Source organism: Alnus glutinosa, chromosome 11, assembly GCF_958979055.1.
Source record: "Alnus glutinosa chromosome 11, dhAlnGlut1.1, whole genome shotgun sequence".
Classification (NCBI taxonomy): domain Eukaryota; kingdom Viridiplantae; phylum Streptophyta; class Magnoliopsida; order Fagales; family Betulaceae; genus Alnus; species Alnus glutinosa.
In genome coordinates, this window is record NC_084896.1 from 4,212,930 (window position 1) to 4,237,251 (window position 24,322).

Here is a 24,322-nt window from a genome sequence, read left to right on the forward strand (position 1 = left end):
GGCAAGTACTGAATCTTCTGCCGATGCTTGGAATGCATGGCGAGAAGAATGGTTAAATAGAAGAAGAGTGGAGCTATCGTGGCTAATGGGTTGATGCATGGGCTCAACGTGTTTTCTCTGGACTGAAAAATGGCAAGAAGTGGCTGAAATTCTGCAAGGTGTCCATGGTTTCTGTTTTGAAGATGGGAAAGGTGGAAGACGTCGTGCGAGAGAAAACAAAAATAATACCTCTTCAATTAAACGACGCCGTTTAAGAGGACTGATTTTTTTTTTTTTTTTTTTTTTTTTTTTTTAAAAAAAAAAACATATATATATATATATATATATTATTCTTTTAAGCCCAAAAATATTGAAAAAATTTGGGGTGTTATAGAGCCACTCATACTAGGAACAGGGGAAGGCCCTCAAACATCATAATGAATTAAATCAAAAGAAGCAGATGCAATAGACTCACTATTATTAAAAGACAAAGCTGGTTGTTTCCCAAGTTGACAATAAATACAATCAAAAGACTTATTAGACACTGAACCTAATAAACCCTTAGAAGCTAAAACCTGTACCCGAGACACAGATGCATGACCAAGACACGAATGCCAAAGAGCAAGAGATGGCGACGATGAAGCGGCAGCAGCAGAGACACTAGGGATGGAAAGGTGTAAGGAGGAAAGCTCAAACAGTCGCCCAATTCTACGCCCGGTCCCAAGTGTCTGGCCCGTCCGAGGATCCTGCACATACACACTAGAGGAGTAAAAAACAAGTCTATAACCCAATTCACACAATTGCCCAACAGATAAGAGATTAAAGGATAATTTAGGCACATGAAAGACATCAGGAACAAAAAGGAAATGTGTATGAACAGTGCCTAAGGATTGAATCGTCATAGAAGAGCCATCAGCTGTGTGAATTAAAGATGTATGTGGTGGAGGGACAGAAGTGGTAAATGAAGAGGCATATGGCGTCATATGGTTGCAGCAGGCGGAGTCAAAAAGCCAAGAGGAAGATTTACCGGGCAAAACGGAGAGGACAGAGGAAGATGCATTACCAGAACGAGCGAGGACCTGGTTGATAATTGTCTCAAAGTCAGCTGGAGATAAGGTGAGAGTAGATCTGGTAGAGTCGCCAGAGGGAGCAGCTGGGGCAGCCGAAGAAGAAGCACTCTCAATAGTGGTAACAGCTGCAACAGGTGTAGAAGATTTGGCCTTGCACCAACATTTGTCAATGGTATGCCCACGACGGCGACAATAGCGACAAAAAGAATTGTCACGATTCTTGGAGGGTCCACGAACAGACCTGTCAGAGTGCTCGGTTTGAGGAGATGGAGCAACTAATACTGGATGAGTATGCGGAGTGTGCTGAGAGCGCAAAGTAGACAATCTGGTCTCCTATCGAACAAGCTTACAGACAGCCTGGTCCAAAGTAGGAAGAGGAGAGCGATGCAAAAGTTGCCCACGAACAAGCTCAAAATCATCCCGCAGAGCCATCAGAAACTGATAGAGACGATGCTGGTCCCTGCGGGCAGCATACATCTGAGCATCAGTAGGGTCCCTCCAAGCAGGATCAGGAAGAGCCAACTGATCCCATAAGAACTGCATGTGAGCAAAAAAATTCGTAATAGACCGATCTGATTCTTGCTTCAGACGATAGAGATCAAGAATAATCTGGTACTCGCGAGAACCATCAATCGATGAGTAGCGAGAAGTAAGCATATTCCAAGCACCCTGAGCATCATCAAAACTGCCAAATAAAGCCGCAATAGAGGAAATGGTGGTGTTACGAAACCACGTAAGAATCTGATGATGTTTGCTGTCCCAATCAATAAGACAAGTGTGAAAAGCATCATCAGTTTCGGCATCGACTTTAGTAGGCTTGGGGATATCCCCAGTCACATAAAGCCAGAGCTTGCGGCCTTTAAGAAAGCTCCTCATAGATTGGAACCAAACAATGTAGTTGGTGCCATCCAATGTAGCATAAATATGAGTAAGAATCTCGTTTTGTGCCATCTGGAGATGCCAAATGCAGAAATAGACCAGAAAAATGAAATCAGAACGAGAAAATAAGTAGTAAACACCTGGTCAGCCGATGCAGTGGTCAACGTTCAAAGTCAAATTCAACGGTCAAAGAAATGCTGACGTGACATGGCAGTAGCTGACGTGGCATTAGGCTGACGCGACACTAGGGCTGACGTGTCACTGCAGAAGGTTGGCGCGTGGATGACATGCGCGAGGTGTGGCGGCGCGTGGGCGCGTGAACCAGCAGGCTGCAACCTTTTAGCGGCGCGTCCACCGTCGGATTTGGACAAACTGGTGTCTCTGAGCAGCTAGGCAGTTGATCTATGGATCTGTGTTGAAATTGGAGCGATTGAACGGCTGGATCGTCTGGCGGTGGAGCGGCAGCAGAGTCAGGCGGCGCATGGAGGAGTGTGAATGCTCCGATCGGGCTGTTCTTTACAGCTCTGGCATGGTGGTCTCCCAAGGTTTTGATTGGTATATAAACCAGGTCGAAACAAGGACTGGAAGACGGAGAACCGAGGAAGACAGCGATGAGATACGGCGGAAGCAACGGCGGCGCCGGAAAATTGCTGGGAAGAGGCCGGAAAAAAAAAAATAATAATAAATAAATAAATTGGTGATTCAGAACCTATGCTCTGATACCATGTTGAGAGAAAGGATATCTATTGAATCACACAAATACTGTACATGAGAGGCCTATATATATAGGCTAGTACATGAAAGACATATACACAACATAGCCCATGTGGGACAATACAATATATAAGAATATAATCTAACATAAACACAGGTGTTAATTTAACATCAGTTTTCCACGCTAACAAAAGACCACCTCTAGAACCAGAGGGAGGGGCCTAAACGACTAAAGTGAAACCAAGTGGAGTTAAGATAGAGCTAACAATATGTGGAGCAGATTTAGTTTCAGACAAAAAGATTATATCAGGAAAAGATTTCCTGATCATGGCTCGCAAACTACGAATTGTTGAGGATTTAGCGAATCCTCTACAATTCCAGGATAATATTTTCATAGTGCAAGAAGGGGCATGGACTAGCCAGCCACCGCAAAAATTGTAGAATCAGTAAAAAAATCTGATAAACGGAAATGGCCTTCGGATGAATCCTGGTGAAGTAGCAGGATAGATAGAACCAGATACAACCCACAGCAAAGGAAACAAATCCTGCCCCTTTTCAAATAAATCCAGCAAAGGCTCGATTCCCGTATACAGAGGAGACTTGGTGAGAACTGTTCGGTTGCTTCGTCAAATTTCTGAAATTTGTGAAGGGCGGTTTCACCAAAAAGCACCAAGAAGCAGCAGTAGAAAAGCCTCTTGAAGATTGGGAAGAAGACGAGAAATTTCCAGGGGAAGAAGAAATTTCAAAAGTGGGTGACAATAGGTGACAAAATTAATATTCCTTACTCGAGAAAGAGAGAAGGCAGAAGAAACAAAACATGGAGATTTGGAAATAGGAGAGAAAACTGGACAGATGGCTGGGAGGAAGACAAAGAAATTTGTCAGGGGAAGATGATAATTCAAAGGGGTGAAAAAGACCTAGTTTTTCCTTACTCTTGGTAGAGAGAAGGCAGAGTTTATCTCACTAAGATATGGGATTTCGAGACCATTATAAATTTGTATCAACATTGTTCTACCTCTTTGACCTCAACAAATTTCTTATGACCATTCTCCTTAATTTATAAGAAAAAAAGTGCTTTTTGAAGGCTTCAACAACACGGGGAGTCTAAAAGATATTTGGTCTGGCTTGAGTTTTCTTTAGATAAGAAAACTTATGAGATTGAGATTGATGTTTTTCACCCTGGTCTGTTTGGATGCAAGAGTTGAATTCTGATTTTATTATATTTTTTATTACAGTATTTTTTTTAAAAAAATATATATATTTTATTCAACTTTTTCAAAAATAAATCATATTTTATTCAATTTTTTCTAATTTTATATCACAAAGTTAAACTTCGAAATTTGCACGCCAAATAAAAATTAAATTATGATTTAAAAAATCAAACACCCAAACGAATCAATTTTGCTAAATACCAACAATTGATTCAAGGTCACAAGTGAAAATTGAATAAAAGAAAAACTTTGTATAAAATGCTTGAGAGGGGCAAAATGGTTGATATTTAACATCTAAAACATGTGCTATAGGAATTTTTCATTGCTTCTCTCTCATTTTTTAGAGAGAAAAGCTCCCCCTTATCATTAGAAAATAACTTTCCACCTTCTTGTAAGGCCTTCCATTGTTTCTTGTGGGTGTTTAGGTGGAGGGCTGAGTTTTCTCTCTCCCTCCTCTCTTTTCCCTTTTGTCTCTTCCATTTTTTTGGGTTTTCCCTCATTTCTTTTGTTGTTTTCCCTCCCTCTTCAGCAATGCTGACACTTAAACTGTGCTCCTCCACACCTCCACCACTACCGACCTGCACCATCCTGCTGGTCCTCCACTCTGTGTTGCCCTTTTCATTAGAGAACTCAGCTTAGAGTCACCTCTTATTTCCAAGCTAGATCTGTTCGTCTCTGTCGCTCCCATTCACCAACGCGTCACTCTACCACTTTCCTTAGCCTCAACGCCCTCCATCACTGGTCTTTGTGCTTACACCCGCAGCCCATTGGCCCCTATGTGCCGTGTGGAGTTGCCCATCCTTTCCAAGTTATATATGCTCGTCTCCGCCGAGCCACTCCGCCTCCTTCCTCAGCCCCTCTGCTCTTGGTTGCTAGCGTTCGTACAACAATCCGAAGGCGACGCGTCTCCCATTCGCTCGACCCCTTCCTCATCGTGCTTTCCACTCATGATGGTGTTGTTTGGGATTTTTACTACTTTCTTGTTTTTTTGTCTGTTTTTCTATTTGTTTTGTTTGATTTTTTGTTGTTTGTATGTTGTATTTTTGTTGTTTGTATGTTCTGATTGTTTGCTTTTTAAGTTGTTGTTGTATTTTTGTTGTTTGTCTATTGGTTCTTTGTATTTATGTTCTTGTGCTTTTTGTAGGTTATTGTATCTCTATTCCTTTATTGCTTGATCTTGTATTCGAAGATTGTTGGTCATTGTTGGCATATTTTTACGGAGTTTGGTAGTGCTATCCCTATATAAATACACACTTATTGACACCATGTGTTTTAAAGTCGTGATGACCATGAACCTATCAAAACTCTGCAGTTAAGCGTGCTTATGTGAAAGTAGTATTGGGATGGGTGACCTCTTGGGAAGTCTGGTTCGAGTGAGCCAAAAGCAGACAATATTGTGTCATTAGTGTGGGTCGTTACAAATGGTATCAGAGCTATTACCCAGTCTGAGCTGGGGGAGAGTGTACAAGCCCACGAGGGTTGCCAGTGGGCACTCGTTGGGACGCCACGAATGGGGTGATCCCATGAAAGTCGCCAGGGGGAATGCTGAGTCCCAATAAAATGTGATTGTGACGTCCCACATCACTTGGAAATGTGGACGTGCTTATATGTATAAACACATAATTATTGATATAACACGTTTTAAAGCCGTGCTGGTCATGAACCTATAAGAATTCTGCAGTTAAGCGTGCTTCAGTGAAAATAGTACCGGGATTGGTGACTTATTAGGAAGCCTAGTTCGAGGGAGGTAAAAGCGGATAATATTGTGTCGTTGGGGTGAGTAGCTACAATCCCCCTGCCCTTTTACTACCTCTTGGTGGTTGTTATTATTACTAAGCAAGGGTTCAAGTAGGGTTGAAGAGTGTTTTGAGGGTCATGCTCTTGTCCGCGTCCCTTGAAATTCAGGTAGAGTTTAAGGGTATTGAGACGGTCATGCCCCTGGCCTTCTATTTTGGTATTTTCATTGCTTTATGTGGCATCTATTCAGAGGACCAAGTAATTTGTTTACAAATTTTCTACTATTTGTATGTATTATCTACACTGTAATTTTTGTGTTGGGTTTGTTATTGAGGAGCCCACCCATTCATTTTGAGTACTATAACCATTTCTCAATTTGCCGAAAAAAAAGAAGGAAAAAGAAGAAGAAGAAGAAAATATGTGCTATAGTGAAGAGTCCAGCTGCTACAAGATGAACAGGGACAAGTATTGTGTTTGTTTTTTGATTTAGATTTTTTCTTGGGATAGAGTTCCATCATATTAGGTCGAAGTAATTTCCTTTAGTTCAATATATAAAATTATTTGTGTTTTTTAGTATAAAAATACATGTTTTTTTAATAGCATGTATTTTTTATATTAAAAAAAAGTATGTTTTTACTTGTTTTTTATATGCTATTAAAAAAACATGTACTTCTTACATGCAAAAAAAAATGTGACAATTTTATAAGTTGGGTCCAAAAAAATTATTTAAATCCAAATTGAAGAAAAAACTGTCATTTTTCATGGGTTGATAACTAATTGAGTTATATTAAGCACCAAGTACTTATACAAAAATATGGGCTGAGACACCAAAGCTTGGTTCAAAACAAATGGGTTAATTATATTTATTACGTCTCCAAGAGATAGTTCAATTGGTTGGAGACCACGTCTCATGAAGCGAAGGTCATTAGTTCGAATCCCCTTTCCCCTCTCTTGTGTGGACATGTCATATATATATATATATATATATATATATATATATTTATTTATTTATTTATTACATCAATTATCTATCATTTATATATTGCCCCATGAATTCTAACATGACAGTCAATTTCTTGAAAGGCTTAAACTACCATTTATTGCCAAAAAAAGAAAAAAAGAAAAAAGGAAAAAAGAAACCATTCTGTTGGGCTAGTTCATCAAATCATACAGAACCAAGAAAACAAATAAAAAATAAAAAAAATACGTGAGATGCATGTGATCTTTTTTCCTTGAAATCACAAAATTACACTCAATTACAAAAATACAAAAAAAAAAACAAAACAAAAGCTTAAAAAAATGAAAAAAAAAATACAAAAAAACAAAGAGTGGTGTTCGTGGAACAACTCATAGGATTGATTTGACCACCCCCATAAAACCCTGGGGTGGCGGCCAAACCACTCCCAAATGATTATAGGAGGTAGGGATACACTCATACAATTCATGTGTGGCCGATCCACTCTAAGGGTATTTAAGTAAATTTAGTTTTTGAATTAAGATTTCTTTTTAATTTTTTAATTTTAAGATTTATTTTTTAATTTTGTATTTCCTTTATTTTGAATTATTTTAACTCTAAAGGTATTTAAGTAATTATTGTCATTTCACATTAAAAAAAAAAAAAAACATGTGCGTTGTCACGTATGTGTTTTTTCATATGATTTAGCGCGCTCGACTAATGAAATAACTTTTTTTTTTTTATTTTTTTTTTATTTTTTGTCAACGATCGGTAATTGAAGGGTATGACAGGTGTTAGTACGTGGGGGGCAACATGTAAATGAGTTGTAGTTGTCCACCTAAAAGCTTATGATTGATAGTTGAGGGGGTTAAGCATAATTTAACCCAAAACTAAATTTAGGCACTCAACCCAATTCTTACTATGGAAGATTAGTGATGAGCACCTAAAAGCATTGGATTTAATGATTAATCCATGTTTTTTTTTTTTTTTTTTTTGGGAGGGAGGGGTGAAATGTATTTCATTTTGTCTAGTAAACTAATGTATGCCTATAATTTGTTTCGTATTGGTCATGTTAGAATACTAATTAAATTATTAAATCATTTATTTTTTATTAGTTTAAACTTTGGGGCAATTGATAATTTAGCATGATATCAATACAAAGATTGTTTGAATATTATTTCCATCATTTACCTATTATTTCAATTAAATATTACACTTGTTGGGTTCACTTATTAAGGGCTCGTTTGGGCGTTCGATTTTTTTTGTATTATATTTTACTACATTTTACTATATTTAAAATTGTGAATACAGAGAAGATTTATTTTTTAAAATTATGTTTGAATGGTTTAGAGAATCTGAAATAAAATTTGAAAAGGATGTTTGGGAGTGTGAATTGAATTGGAAAAATATATATAAATATTTTTTATATTATTATAAAATTTTTTAAAAAAACTTATTAAAAAAAAAAAAAAAACAAAATGGGGTGGTTTTTGAACAATATATATGTTGGTGACCTTGTTTTGTGTTGAATGTTTGATGTATGAAAACTATAAGTTTTCCATTCTCATCCCCTTCCCCTTCACCCATTTTTAATTGCTTAGAGAAAAGAGAAGGAAAAGTAGTATAAGTCAACAAGCTATTGATTATTGCCAGCTAACTTTTACCAATAAAAATATCAATATGAGTATCTAGCCTCTATAGTGTTCTATTACAAGATTATTAATAATTAAATTAACAAATTTCTATTGCATTTAGAATGTCAGTGGTAATCAACCTACAAGTATATAGCATACTAATCCCATCCATAACATACATTAACCATAGGATTACATCAGATTGTGAAGTATGATAACACAACCTCACCTCTCTAGCCCAAATTCTAAATATATGATAACATCGGATTGGGGTGACACTATTTAGACACATTCTTGTTTATAAATTTTAATTTTTAGGATCAAAGCTGTTTTACAACATAAAAAACAAAAATTTTACAAAAATGTACTCAATTTTTATTGGTAAAATGTTACATTTTTAATAGGTAGTATTTTTCAAACTGTTTGAAAGAAGAAATTGTATAAATTCATAATAATTTTAGAATTTATAATATATATATATTTTAAATGATAGGAATATATCCACGTCCCAAATGCTTACCAGATTGAGGCCCAACAACAACCAAAAGCCATTGGGTTAGGAATTAGGATTGCCCCCTTTTGGTACCAAAAGAGGCTCAAAAGGAGTCAAGCCATCTCAAGTACCACCGTGCGAAAGCAGCAAAAGAATTCGTATTGGAATACGTGGCGGCCCCTTGAAGTCATTTCACCCGAGAGAGAGACGCGCAAAGCGGAGAAGCATTCACCGCCATGGAAGCTCCCCATGGCATCCCATCCCACATGACAAAAAATCTATTTACACACACCAAATAAATAAATAAATAAATAAATAGAAATTAAAAAACTGTATAATGTAAAAAATATATAAAAGGTCGTCCCGTCCTTTATATTCGCTCTTCACTTTAGGGTTTTCATTGTGTAAAGAGTCTCTTTCTCTCTCTCTGGCTCTGTAATTCAACCCTAAATTCACAGACCTTTGAAAAAATTGGCTGATGCAGTCCGTAATTGTAAAGATTCTAACCGATATTTTCCCATCAATCGCTGATTTCTTTGGTTATTGCGTGGCTGATTGAAATTCCAATTCCATTTCGAAGAGCAAGAAGAGGAATATAGGGTTTGCTCCAGCTGATTCGACAGCAGAGCTTCGATCGTTTCAAGAATCCGGTGCGGGCAGATGCAGCGTGGGAGCGGATCTCGAAGCGACTCGTGATCGCCCCGCCCGCCCAGGGGTGGCCGGAGCGAGCGTCGAACCCTAAGGTTTGGTCGCTTTTGTATGGAAACTCGGAGCCGGAAGCGGGCGGAGGCCACATCAGCAGCGCCCTCTTCTTCCTCCTCCGGTCCCACCACCCGTTCCTCCAAGCGTGCACGCCTCCTCTCCTCTGCCGCCACGTCATCCGCCTCCTCCGCCGCGCTCTCCTTGATCTCCACCCGCTCCCGCTCCTCCGCCGCTGCCAAAGTTAACGACCACCCTATGGACCCCACCACCGAGTCCTCCGGGTCCCGCCGCCGGGGTCGAAACTCGGATAACAGAGACAATTCCGAGAAAGGGAAGGAAAAGGAGCACGAGATTAGGGTTAGGGATAGGGATAGGGATAGGGATAGAGATAGAGATAACGAACGGAGCTTGGGTCTGAACGTCGATGCGGGCTGCGATGACGATGACAACGACAGCGAGGGCGGCGGAGTCGGAATTCTGCACCAGAATCTGACCTCAGCAAGCAGCGCCCTCCAGGGGCTGCTGCGGAAGCTCGGGGCGGGGCTAGACGATCTTTTGCCATCATCGGGGATGGGCTCGTCGTCCGCCTCGCACCAGAGTGGGCGGCTGAAGAAGATTCTCTCTGGGCTGAGGGCTGACGGGGAGGAAGGGCGGCAGGTCGAGGCGCTGACGCAGCTCTGTGAGATGCTTTCTATTGGAACTGAGGAGTCGCTGAGCACATTCTCTGTTGATTCGTTTGTACCGGTGCTCGTCGGGTTGCTGAATCACGAGAGCAATCCTGATATAATGCTCCTTGCAGCGAGGGCGCTCACGCATCTGTGCGATGTGCTCCCTTCGTCCTGCGCAGCAGTTGTTCATTACGGCGCAGTTTCTTGCTTTTGTGCGAGGTTGCTTACGATTGAATATATGGACTTGGCTGAACAGGTTGGTTTCTTTCTCGAGAAATGCTTCATGGACTTAAGACTTACAAATGGAGCCTTACTAACTGATGTGCAGCTTATTCATTGAAGATGATTAAAACAATTAATAAAAAAAAATATTATGAGTACCAATGAATAAGCTCTACATCATCTTAGGAAGGCTCCTTTGTCAAATTTTAATTACATGTAGCATTTCTCTTCTTTCTCTGTGAAATGATTCAGATGGGTAGGGAATTTGATAATTTAGCTTCTGCTTTGTTAGATATGGTTGTGACTATGTTACTTTATAGTGGAAGTGAGTAAACTATAACCTTAAATTTGTATATGTGAAGTTAATGGAGCATTGCTTAGGTGCTGCATTATGATATTTATGCTTGTTATGATGTATAACAGTCTCTACAAGCCTTGAAGAAGATATCTCAGGAACACCCAACTGCCTGTTTGCGAGCTGGTGCTCTTATGGCAGTGCTTTCGTATCTGGATTTCTTTTCCACAGGAGTTCAGGTAACTTAATTAGTGGAATTTGAAACTGACAAGTTGGTTCCTTTGGTTGAGAGAGAAGGACCCATTTTGCATTTTGGATCTTCATTGAGTAATTCTCATTTTTCTTTTACTTTTGACCCAGCGAGTGGCATTATCTACGGCTGCAAATATGTGCAAGAAACTCCCTTCAGATGCAGCTGACTTTGTTATGGAGGCTGTTCCCCTGTTGACTAACCTTCTTCAGTATCACGATTCAAAGGTAATGGTAATTATTTAATAGTTTGTGAATTATGGATTTCCCTTCTGGGTATAATTTCTGCTTATCATGTTGCATTGTGTTATGATTGTAGGTGTTGGAGCATGCTTCTGTTTGTTTGACTCGAATTGCTGAAGCATTTGCATCATCTCCAGATAAATTAGATGAACTTTGCAATCACGGTCTGGTTACTCAAGCTGCCTCGCTTATTTCCACCAGCAATTCTGGAGGTGGACAGGCATCTCTCAGTGCTCCTACATACACAGTAAATGCAAATTTGACCCTTGAAATTTGATGCTTATGTATATTGGAGGGCCATCCTTGGTAGTTGGTATTAAGGCTTAGCTAAATTGAGATGAGTTTATGTATATTGGAGGGTTCTGATTTTGACTTATTTGGCATACAGGGTTTAATACGACTTCTTTCCACTTGTGCAAGTGGGTCTCCTTTGGGATCCAAAACTTTGCTTCTCCTGGGTATCAGTGGCATCCTTAAAGATATTTTAGCGGGTTCGGGCATATCAACTAATGCGTCGGTTTCACCTGCTTTAAGTAGACCGGCGGAACAGGTATTGCTGTTCTTTTAGTGGCTTTTATTATAGCTGGAAGGGGTTGTTGTTTTCATTGCTATAGTAGTATATCAAAACGATTGTAATTATCAGCCTTTTTTTAAGCTCTGTGAAATTCTACTTGATTTATACTCATTATGATTTAAAATGAGTGACACAACTTGTCTATTGTTTTTCTTGCCGATATTAATTTTTTGTAACATGCATTTTGTTGTATTCTTTATTCTATTTGCCATAAATATATTGAGGGGTTATATCAGAGTCTTTGAACCTTCCAATTATCTTTCTAACATTGAGAGTTTGAATTTTTCTGTTTTTCAATCAACTATGCAGATTTTTGAGATTGTGAACCTTGCAAATGAGCTTCTCCCTCCATTGCCGCAAGGAACCATCTCCCTTCCATCTAGCTCTAATTTATTTGTGAAAGGATCTGTTGTTAAGAAGTCTTCGGCTGGCAGTTCTGGGAAACAGGAAGACTCAAATGGAAATGTTCCCGAGGTTTCAGCACGGGAGAAACTATTAAATGATCAGCCTGAACTTCTTCAACAATTTGGAATGGATCTCCTTCCTGTTCTGATTCAGGTAAGTTTTTGGTGCGCCTAAGTAGTTTCTGATCTATACTTGGTTTAGTTGGTGATTTTTTTTTTTTTTGCTGAATGGTTTAGTTAGTGAATTATAGTGTTTGTTTATTTTTCAATCAGATCTATGGTTCTAGTGTGAATGGCCCTGTTCGTCACAAATGTCTTTCAGTGATTGGAAAATTGATGTACTTCAGTACTGCCGAGATGATTCAGTCTTTATTGAGTGTGACGAACATATCAAGGTATCCAACTTTAATTGATTATGATTTCTTCATATGCTCACAGTATACTTTGTTGAGAAATACTTATTCTTCACTTCATCATTTTGCTTTGTTATCATAGTTTCTTAGCTGGTGTTTTAGCATGGAAAGATCCACATGTCTTGATTCCTGCCCTCCAAATTGCTGAGATTCTGATGGAAAAGCTTCCTGGGACTTTCTCCAAGATCTTTGTTAGAGAAGGTGTGGTACATGCTGTGGACCAACTTATTTTAGCTGGTAATCCAAATCCTGCACAGTCATCTTCTGCTGAGAAGGAAAATGAGTCCGGCCCTGGAACATCATCTCGCTCTAGGCGCTATAGAAGACGGAGTGGAAGCACCAATGTGGATGGAGGTGCTTCAGAAGAATCTAAGAATCCCGGTTCAGTAAATATTGGATCGCCTCCAAGTTCGGTGGAAATTCCTTCTGTTAATTCCAATCTTCGTACGGCAGTCAGTTCATGTGCTAAAGCTTTTAAAGACAAGTACTTCCCTTCAGAGCCTGGCTCTGTTGAAGTTGGAGTTACAGATGATCTTCTACATTTAAAGAATCTTTGCATGAAGTTGAATTCCGGTGTTGATGACCAAAAGACTAAAGCAAAGGGGAAATCTAAAGCTTCTGGGTCTCGCCTGGGTGATAACTCTGTGAATAAGGAAGAGTATCTGGTTGGGGTTATATCTGAGATGCTATCAGAACTAAGCAAAGGGGATGGTGTATCCACTTTTGAGTTTATTGGTAGTGGTGTGATTGCTGCTTTGCTGAACTACTTCTCTTGTGGCTACTTTTCTAAGGAGAAAATATCAGAAGCTAACTTGCCCAAACTTCGCCAACAAGCACTTCGAAGATTCAAGTCATTTATTGCTGTTGCTCTTCCTTCTAGTATTGATGAAGCAAGTGTAGCTCCTATGACTATCTTGGTTCAGAAGCTTCAAAATGCTTTGTCCTCCTTGGAGCGTTTCCCTGTTGTGCTGAGCCACTCATCTAGGTCATCTAGTGGAAGTGCACGCCTCTCCTCTGGACTGAGTGCATTGTCTCAGCCTTTTAAGTTGCGTCTCTCTAGAGCCCAAGGTGAAAAATCTCTCCGCGACTATTCATCTAATGTTGTACTGATTGATCCATTGGCAAGTTTAGCAGCTGTTGAAGAATTCCTTTGGCCCCGAGTTCAGAGAGGTGAATCTGGTCAGAAGTCCACGCCATCTGCAGGGAACTCTGAGTCTGGAACTACACCTACAGGAGCTGGTGCTTCTTCTCCATCTACTTCTACTCCTGCTTCCACTACTCGTCGTCATTCTACTAGATCCAGAGCATCTGTTAATATAGGTGATGCATCTAAAAAGGATCCATCACAAGAGAAAAGCACAAGTTCTTCGAAGGGAAAGGGTAAAGCTGTTTTGAGACCTGCTCAGGAGGAGGCTAGAGGACCTCAAACAAGAAATGCTGCCCGTAGAAGGGCAGCGCTGGATAAAGATGCTCAGATGAAACCTGTAAATGGGGACTCTACTTCTGAGGTATGCTGCGAGTATTCTAGGACTAGAAATTGCCAAAACAATGCTGATCTGCCTGAGTAGAAGAATAAATAGAAGACACCAAGTTTAAAATACTGGCTTTGATTTGTACAGCCTATGCTAACATGATTCTTATAGCTGTTTCCTTTATTCCTCCTTGTGCCTAGGATTAGGTTGCAAGTGTGACCTCTGTGTTTGTGCATCATAATATATAATTGAAAAATTAAAATAAGTTGAAGTGAATGTAAGGACTTTGATAAGAAGTTGAAAAAGTAGGAACATAAAATGCCAAAATTACCTTACAAGACATTGATGAAAGGTGCCTTGATGTATCACTGTGACAGTCCTGATACTTGAAATCAAAATAAGCTCTATCATTGCTATATTATGAGAAGTTTTGTCTTCTTACTTGAAATGCTATGATTGTATTTATGGCTAGAGATTATAGATGTAATTTTTTTCTTCTATAAAAAATTCCAGACTCAGGACCTACTCTCTCATACCATAATGCTAGCTTGTGTTTTCTTTTCTGGCTATCCCAAAATTTATCTCCATCGTCAAAAATTCAATGAATGATTTTTGCACTTCCCAGTACTCTTTCCTCCCTTAATGTTACCTCGTGTTTTCTTTTGTGACTATCCCAAAATTTATGCCCGTAAAAAATTCAATGAATGATTTTTGCACTTCCCAGTAATTCCTGGTATCTCATGTATTTTTCTCCTTGTTCAATTTAAAAGTAAAGGTATTATTCCAAAGTTAATAATGAAAATTAGGTGAGAAAGCATTTAACGGTAGTTTGTTTAGAATTATGTAAATCGAGATCTTTTAAATATGGAAGGTGTATCATTTTCAACAGTGGATTTTGTGTTTTGCATTATATTTGTGTGAAGTCAAAATCTTTTCAATATGGATGGTTTGTCATTTTCACCGGTGCCTTTTGCATATATTGAAAAGGTCCCGCTTTTAGTCCTTCTCTAGTGCATGATTGTATATAAGTTAGTGGCATCTTGTTTCAAGAACTCTAAGAACTTATTATCTATTGCTATAATATTCTGATTTCCTATGAAACATAGGATATGGATTTTTTTTTTTTTTGATATGGGAGTGTTAAGTATTATACCACTTATATGCATTTCAACTTGCTCTGCTCCTTTGGTTGTTTGAAACAAATGTGATATGCAAGGTTAGAAAATGGTACTTGCCTCTTTTTTGGGGCAAGTACAATGATACTTGCTTTAGGATTTGAGTAAAGGCAGAGACCAATAGATAGATGTTTCGAAGCTTATGAGGGAGAAATAAAAATGTCTTTGAGGTCTACTCTCTCTCTCTCTCTCTCACACACACACACACACACACACACACGCCGCACATACAGATATGTGGGCCTTTTGTTCAGGTTGTGGGGTTGGGTACTAATTTTATCGGATTGAATATTTTTAAGGACTAATTCCATCAGTAATGTTTTGGTAATAAGTCTGACTTAGTACTTGTGGTCTCTTTGCACCTTGCGAAATCTATTCATAATATTCCATATCTCTTTCTGTTTTTCTTTATAGTATGTTTCTTGTGATTGGCAATTTCTTCCAGTTTACTTTAAAAAAAAAAAAAAAAATCTTCCAGTGACAATCTTAACCATCTCATGCAGGACGAGGAATTGGATATATCTCCTGTTGAGATTGATGATGCATTGGTGATTGAAGACGATGATATCTCAGATGATGAGGATGATGACCATGAAGATGTATGTTTTATGGATCTTCTAGCTTTTGTTTTCTAGCATTCCTTAGAGTTAGAGATGACGATTTAATATTTGCACTCACGCTTCTCAACTGTCTCATATGATTGCAGCTTTCTTTTCCTTTATTTTTTTTTGAGAGGGAGGGGTAGGGGTAGGGGGGGGGATGAGGTAGCATCTATTTTACGTAATATTGTTCGTCATTGAGATCACTTGCAAAATGTTTTCTGATGGGGTCATCTTTGTTTTCGTCCAGGTGCTAAGAGATGATTCCCTTCCTGTTTGCATGCCTGACAAAGTACACGATGTGAAATTGGGTGACTCAGCAGAGGATAGTTTTGTTGCTCCAGCAGCAAGTGATAGCCAGACTAATCCAGTTTCTGGTTCTAGTAGCAGAGCTGCTACAGTTAAGGGCTCCGATTCTGCTGATTTTAGGAGCGGAAATTCTTATGGTTCAAGGGGTGCAATGTCATTTGCTGCTGCTGCCATGGCTGGTCTTGGATCTGCTAATGGTAGAGGTTTTAGGGGAGGCAGAGATAGGCAAGGGCGCCCTCTATATGGAAGTTTGAATGATCCTCCAAAATTAATCTTTACTGCAGGTGGGAAACAGCTTAATAAGCATTTGACTATCTATCAGGCTGTTCAGCGACAGCTTGTACTGGATGAAGATGACGATGAGAGGTACGCAGGTAATGATCTCATATCTAGTGATGGAAGCAGGCTGTGGAGTGATATTTACACTATTACATACCAGCGGGCAGAAAGCCAAGCTGATAGGGCTTCTGTTGGTGGATCAAGTTCTAATACTACATCAAAATCCACCAAATCTGGTTCTGCGGGTTCTAACTCTGATTCCCAGTTGAATCGAATGTCACTTCTAGATAGTATCTTGCAGGGAGAACTTCCTTGTGATCTGGAAAAATCTAATCCTACTTTCAACATACTGGCACTTTTGCGTGTATTAGAGGGTTTGAATCAGCTTGCACCTCGTTTGAGAGCCCAAATAGTTTCTGATAATTTTGCCGAGGGAAGAATCGTGAGTCTGGATGAGCTGAGAACAACCGGTGCCAGGGTTCTTTCAGAGGAATTTATTAACAGCAAGCTTACTCCCAAATTAGCTCGGCAAATTCAAGATGCGCTTGCACTCTGCAGTGGTAGTCTTCCTTCATGGTGCTACCAGTTGACAAAAGCGTGTCCGTTCTTGTTTCCCTTTGAGACCCGGCGACAGTACTTCTATTCAACTGCTTTTGGGTTATCTCGCGCTTTATATCGTCTTCAGCAGCAACAGGGTGCTGATGGTCATGGATCAGCAAATGAAAGAGAGGTGAGGGTTGGGAGATTGCAGCGCCAGAAGGTCCGTGTCTCTAGAAACCGCATTTTGGATTCTGCTGCAAAAGTAATGGAGATGTATTCTAGCCAGAAGGCTGTGCTTGAGGTAGAATATTTTGGTGAAGTTGGCACTGGATTAGGTCCCACTCTTGAATTCTACACACTTCTAAGTCATGACTTGCAAAAAGTTGGACTTGAAATGTGGAGAACAAATTCTTCCTCAGGGAAGCCTTCAATGGAAATTGATGGAGATCAACATAAAAATGGAAAACCCAATGATGCTGATGGGGACCTTGTCCAAGCCCCTCTTGGGTTGTTCCCTCGTCCCTGGTCTCCAAGTGCTGATACTTCTGATGGTAGCCAGTTCTCTAAAGTGATTGAGTACTTCCGGTTGGTAGGGCGTGTGATGGCCAAAGCTCTTCAAGATGGACGGCTATTGGACCTCCCACTGTCAACAGCATTTTATAAGCTCGTGCTTGGTCAAGTAAGCTTATTGGATTATGAAAAATCTAACCCTTTTTTTTTGGTTTGGATGTTGCTATGTTACTGTATACTTCTATACCTCTATTTTGGTCAAGACATTCAATCTTTGAATCCATTGCAGGAGCTTGATTTGCATGATATTCTTACTTACGATGCTGAGTTAGGGAAGACTTTGCAAGAACTGCAAGTCCTTGTTTGCCGGAAACAACATCTAGAATCAACTAGTGGTGATAATAGTGATGCAGTTGCGGATTTACGTTTTCGTGGGGCTCCAATTGAAGATCTCTGCCTCGATTTCACACTTCCTGGTTATCCAGAATACATTTTGAAATCTGGAGATGAAAATGTATACAACTTACATACCTTGAACATATCTATGTTTAGTATGTCATCCATGATTTTTTATTTTTTTGAAGTCAAGATATGTCTGACAATACTAATTTCCAGGTTGATATTTATAACTTGGAGGAGTATATATCCTTGGTAGTTGATGCGACTGTCAAGACTGGAATGATGCGGCAAATGGAAGCATTTAGAGCAGGGTTTAATCAGGTTAAATATCTATTCTGATCTTTATTTAGTAGTATTCCGAAGATTGCTGTGTTGTTTAGGATTTCTTTGGACTTTGTTTTTGATAAGTAATTGACATCATTAAAAGAGTAAGTTGCCCTCTTTCACTTCTCCAAAAAACAATCAACTTCAAAACATCCCAACTTCTTTCACTTTTTATATCACACCAATAATTTTTTTATTACTATTCAAATGAAAAAAAAAAAATCCACTACAATACAAAACTTTCACTTTTTCATACAATTTTTTTCTACTTTATATTACATCAATCATTTCTTAATACTAAAGCAAAAATTCAACTCAACAATCTTTACCAAACACCCAAAATCTCTTCCATTGTCCTTTCCGGTTCCTTAAAACTTCTGTCATTCCTTTCCCCTCCATAAACGCCATAAAATTCATGTAGGCATCATCTTCCACACTGCAACACTCTGTGGACTGCCATAGATCCACCAACAGGCATACAAATCCTCAACAACACGTCTAGGCATAAACTACCACAACCCAAAACGACTATAAAAAGGCAATCCAAATGGCATAAGCCATGTCACAATGATGAAGAAGGTGGTTTGCGGATTCTCCATTCCTCTTACACATGCAATATCTATCCATCACAATGACATGCCGCTTCTCGAGATTATTCATGGTAAGGATCTTACCTAGAGCTGCCGACCACGTGAAAAACCCGAGTCTGCCACACACAATGTTGGGTTTATCACAATGTTCATGTGCCGTGGTAGTTGATATTGGTTGCTATTGGACCATCTGGCTTGACATTTGTTTGGGAAAGGTTTTCAAATGTGCCCACAATAACAATTTATGGAAATTGAAATCTCATTTATAAATGAATCAAAAACCTGTACATTGCATTAAATTGGATATAGTATCAACTGTTTTCACCAACTCTTGTAATTTAATCTTTTAGTCCAAGAAATGGATAATTGGATTTGGTTCATGGGCTTGGACATCTGTTGAGAAGGTTTTCTAATCCACCTACAATGGCAATTTGCGCAATTAGAACCGTACATCTGTTATGCACAATCTATGTAGCTTTGTTGACTCTTGGTAATGTAATATATTCAAGTGTACGTGCCAAAAAGAACAATATTCAAGTAGATAATTACTGAAGTAAAATAGTAAAAGATGTAAAATTAGATCAGTGTCTGAGGGGTTTTCAAATTGTTTCTTGGTAGATAGACAATGATGTTGAACCTTATCATCTCCAGTAGTTCCTGAATTCAAAATTTTGCCAGCATTTAGTCATAAGCTGTTTCTGTAACTGGAGTCGGGCATCACTTTGTGGGCTCAATAAATGGCACTTTACTGGTGTCCTATGTCTTGCACATAATCATTTTTGTGTGAAAGCTTATTTGTTTAGTTATACAGGTTTCTTTTTATGAATCTGGGTCATATTTTCACTTGTAACATTCAAATTCTCAAGAGTCCTGCTAACCTGCAGAGCGTTAGGACTTTCATGGGCATACAATAACCTTGATCTTAATGTCATGTTTTAAAGTGACCGAGAGGGTAGTTTGTGATTTGAGTTTTTCTTTGTTCTCTCTTCCTGTGCTGATAACAAGTTCAGCCTTCTTTCTCCTTCCCACTCCCACCCCCTTCGCCATGCTCTCTCTCTCTCTCTCTCTCTCTCTCTCTCTCTCTCTCTCTCTCTCTCTCTCTCTCTCTCTCTCTCTCTCTCTCTCTCTCTCTGTGCATTTTCAATGAAATTTGAGTTGGAATTTGCCATAGTAGCTGGTGCTTTTTGGTGAAAAAACAGATGTAGGTGTTGGTTATGCAATGAATGTTTTGGTTGCTGGTGCAAGGCCCATACGTGGTGATTTTTGAACTTGGCAATGATTATAGTGATAAAGGTGGCTAATATTTGGTGGGCGTATGTCTTGGTTGTGGGCATTGGAAACTAAGAGGGAAAAACTTTGGTGATTTTCACCATTAAGTTTAAGATAGAGAATGGAGTAGGAGAGAGCCTATGAGAGGGGGGATGCAAACCGATGAAAGGAGATATATTGAGGTACAAGCATATAGAAGCGAACTTATGTTGAAATATAGAAATAAAAGACAGAATTCCTTGCTCTTTTCTCCACCAGGCCTGTTTGTTGAAATTTGTTCCTTAACTTTTCATGTCTCTCTTGTTTAAAACTCATATTAGGTTTTTTATTATAATGCATTTTTTCTTCTGATTCATTTTGTTGATTTGGATATATTTGTTTTGTTCTTCTATATTTGAATTTTAAAACATATTCCTGTGCTAACAAAACTTGTTCTTATTCCGCATGACAATTAGGTCTTTGACATAACATCTTTACATATATTTACTCCGCATGAATTGGACTACTTGCTTTGTGGCCGTAGAGAGTTATGGGAGGTAATTTTTTCTTATTTGTGCATTTATGCATTACGAGACATGATTGGAACCTCTTTTAAAAAATATTCTATGGTTATACATTAATTTCTAACTTTTGCAGGCTGATACACTTGCTGATCATATAAAATTTGATCATGGATACACTGCCAAGAGTCCAGCAGTAGTTAATGTATGCTTCTCTTCCTAGATTTGGAAGTCAGTCCTCTGGAAATGAATTTTTACTAAAATATTACATGGTCCTTATTGTTTCCTTTGTGATGTTAGCTACTAGAGATTTTGGGAGAGTTCACACCAGAGCAGCAGCGGGCCTTCTGTCAGTTTGTCACTGGTGCACCTAGGCTTCCACCTGGTGGTCTGGCAGTACTGAATCCAAAACTTACCATTGTGAGAAAGGTATAAGCATAGTGGATTTAGATTTAGATGATGTCTGTTGAAATTGTGTTTCTGATGCATTTGAATATTTGTCTGTCTTAGATTGTTGGCTGTCACTTTATCCATGTTGCTCGCACATATTAATAGCATTAATGCTTGCTTATCTTTGGTGCAGCATTCTTCGTCCGCAAGTAACACAGCGGCAAACGGGACTGGGCTTTTAGAACCAGCAGATGATGACTTGCCAAGTGTCATGACATGTGCAAACTACCTGAAGCTTCCTCCTTACTCTACAAAGGTATTATAATTGGTAAAATAGGCCAATACAATATATCAGTACAGTTCATTCTTATCCCGGTGTTAATACGCTTTTTTTACTTTTTAAACAGGAGGTTATGTACAAGAAACTGCTTTATGCGATCAGTGAAGGGCAGGGATCTTTTGATTTATCATGAGTTTTTGGGACTAACCAATCGACTTATGTATATTGTATCTCAGCATTGATTTCTCTTGCCTGCGATAATTTTGATGTTGAAGGTCAAATAATGGCTTCCTTTTAGGTGCCTTTCTAAAGTAGCGCATGATCGAGGTCAGTTCCTATCTTCTCATGGTGGCTGTAGTGTCGAATATTTTTTGTCAGGGCCTGTGGTTAGGTCCTCCATTTATACTCTCTTACCGTGTACTGCTTGCATTTTTCTCCCGGGAACCCTCCATTCTTTCTGCAATACTGCCTATATATATATATATATATTTTTTTTTTCCCTTTTTTACTTCGTCATTAATGTGTATTGGTTTTCATAAACAATAGCAGTAAACTGTTTTCAGGTTGGATCGCCAAATTTTCAGGAAGCTGTAAAGGAAATTGGAGAGCACCTTTTCAGCTGCTAGGGCTTGTAAATAAATAGGAAATTGTTTTTTTTTTCTTCTTCCAATGTTCAACTCATTGGTGGTAGGATATACATGTATGGTATGAAATGTTAAAAGGAAAAATAAATAATTTTTAAGTATTATTATTATGTCTTTTAATTCTATTGAATTTCTTTACATTTTTCCTAATTTTTTCTTGCACCTGTTGTCCTATGTGGTGTATACTGGTCCATACCTAGGTGGGTGTTGCCAGTTTCGGGGAACTTAACCATGTCTTGTTGATTCTAAATTCTATCATCTTGGTGAAATCCAAGGCTTCTTCAATTGTTTGTAGTAATAAAAAAGAATCAGCAAGTGTAGATCGTGCCATTTTGCTAGACTGCATTTGAGAAAGTGGTCTTCATCTAATTTCAGTTATTTAAAGAAGGTTGCTGAGCAATTTTTCTATCTCTTTTCACAACTTTTTGTTGTGTTTTTAACTTACACCATTGATCTCTATTTATAGGCTTAGGAAATTAGGATGAAGGATAGGAGTAGAAGCCTAAAATGGCCAGGGGTTAAATCCCCTTGGCACTACACACCCATGGGGATAAAATATTATTTCTATGCGTCTAGGGCTAAGCTGATTTCATATTTAGCCGAATTTTCCTTTATGTGTGCAAGAAATTATTTTCTTTTAAGCCCACATAAGGTAAATTAGGCATAAATAAATAATTGAGGCCCTAATACCATTGGTTAAATTATATCAGCTTAAGGAGGGACCTAAAGGAAAAAAAATAACTAGCTTCAATAAACTTTATATACTTGTCATCTCATGACTTGTTACATGTTATTATTAATTACAAATAGTTATACTAAATGATATTATTAATTACAATTAGTTATACTAAATGATTGTAATTATACTCCAGTTAATATTTTTGATTTTAATAAATTAATTCATATGGCTGGCTTATTTTTACACATTATCCGTCCATGAAATATTTCGTAGTTGAATTAGAATCGATCAAAACTGTCACTTTAATTCTTTATCTCTTATCTTTGAGTCCCAAATTTAATCTCATGAGTATTATTTGTATTATGTGAAATCTCATTTAACAGTTTTAGTAATTCATACCGAAACACTATGCCTGAGTTTCAGAATAATCATTCTTGTTAAATATACATCAAGGAAAATATTTATTATCTCTTTGATTCTTACAAAAGACTTGGATTCTTTCTTGAACTATAGCGATGCTACAATGCTACATGCAATCAACCAACGAACTAGGATTTTAACCGCAATAAAAGTCTTACTCTTACAAGAATTAAAGTGACATATACTTTATATCAAAGTGACATAATTTATATCTAAGTTTACATTCTTTTCACTATTTAGAGTAATTGTTATAAGTAATCTGTAAGCGTACATCATTATTTTTTTTTTTATAAGTAAATGAAATTTTATATAAAGAAAAAAAAGCATAAGGCGCCCCTCTAATAAAGAATGATGACTTACATGTATGATGTATTGTTTAGTGCATTGCATTTCTATGCTTTTGCACCAAAATATCAACCCCAAGTCTCTATTTCTATGACCAAGATAAATCATAATGTGTTATAGTCTTGATAGAATTCTTATTTCTATTTAACACTATGAACAATGGTTTACAAGTTAGAGAACATATAACTTAAATCTTTTTGCGTGGTAACCTCTTTACTCACACAGAAGTCATAGTCAATGTAACTTAAGGACATTGCATGTACATGATAATATAAAAGTAATGAGAGGTATACATGTAAACAATTATATATGCCTATTGCTTATTTAATAAAACATCAAATAAACGATTTATTCCGCATATTTTAAGTACCATGCATTTCAATTGGAGTTTATGACACAATTCCCAACAACTGCGTGTTTTTTCTTTGTTTTGTTGTATTTAATTGTGTTTATGATATTGTGCCATTTAAAAATTTTAAATGATATGACAACTTATTTATTATGTGGCAAAGTTCTTTGTCGTGCTAGGTCACTAACATATCCTTTGTCTTTATTTGACCCCAAGAATGGATCGGATCAAAATGACTTTTCTATTGAACCCTTTTGTTTCTGTATGAATTTCTGGCTACACAGAAGCTCCATAGCCAATTTTTCATTTTTTATTATTAAACTATAGGGTGCCTTTGGTACTATTAGTATTTCACACGATCTAGAAACTTCCATAACGTTGGCATGATTTGGTTTGAGCAACGGATGCTAATAAATACCATTAAATATGTGAAATTTAATATATATCATTCGGGCCACTGCCTTTTTAAGTGCTCAAGCTTGAGAACAGATTTGGAATCACTAGGGCTTCCTTTGGCTCAATCCCCTTTTTTTTTCTTTTTTTTTTTTAAGTAAGAAAAATTTATTAAAAAAGCGTAAGACGCCTCTAAGTACAAGTGAACAGTCAAAGCAGACCATAAAAAGAAAAAAGAACCCAACAAGCCCTCAAAAACCAAAACCCTCAAGCTCAAACCCTCAAGAAGCATTCTCCGGTACCGCACGTGAGCCTTCTTCCTTTTCCTATGCCGAGTGGACGCACTTGCATCACCGTAGTTGATGGAGCTTACCAAATTTAAAATCTCCCTCCTGCCTTTAGACTCCGGGCGTG

The 24,322-nt window shown here is 38.2% G+C and overlaps 1 protein-coding gene across 2 annotated transcripts; it reads left to right on the top strand.

Annotated features, from left to right (window-relative positions):
* The first annotated feature begins 9,057 nt into the window (after positions 1-9,057).
* Positions 9,058-21,872, top strand: LOC133881446 (E3 ubiquitin-protein ligase UPL3). Of its 2 annotated transcripts, none has more exons than XM_062320375.1 (18): positions 9,058-10,298; positions 10,688-10,798; positions 10,920-11,036; positions 11,128-11,298; positions 11,440-11,601; positions 11,935-12,183; positions 12,303-12,424; positions 12,525-13,950; positions 15,593-15,688; positions 15,939-17,495; positions 17,616-17,840; positions 17,942-18,046; positions 20,364-20,444; positions 20,545-20,613; positions 20,709-20,837; positions 20,992-21,114; positions 21,206-21,405; positions 21,628-21,872. In XM_062320375.1, exons 1-17 carry the CDS (start codon positions 9,432-9,434, stop codon positions 21,269-21,271), a joined length of 5,676 nt encoding a protein of 1,891 aa, XP_062176359.1. In that variant the 5' UTR covers positions 9,058-9,431; the 3' UTR covers positions 21,272-21,405; positions 21,628-21,872. The 2 variants fall into 2 exon arrangements, with proteins under 2 accessions (XP_062176359.1, XP_062176358.1); XM_062320374.1 differs by having other exon boundaries at positions 21,642-21,872.
* The last annotated feature ends 2,450 nt before the right edge of the window (positions 21,873-24,322 follow it).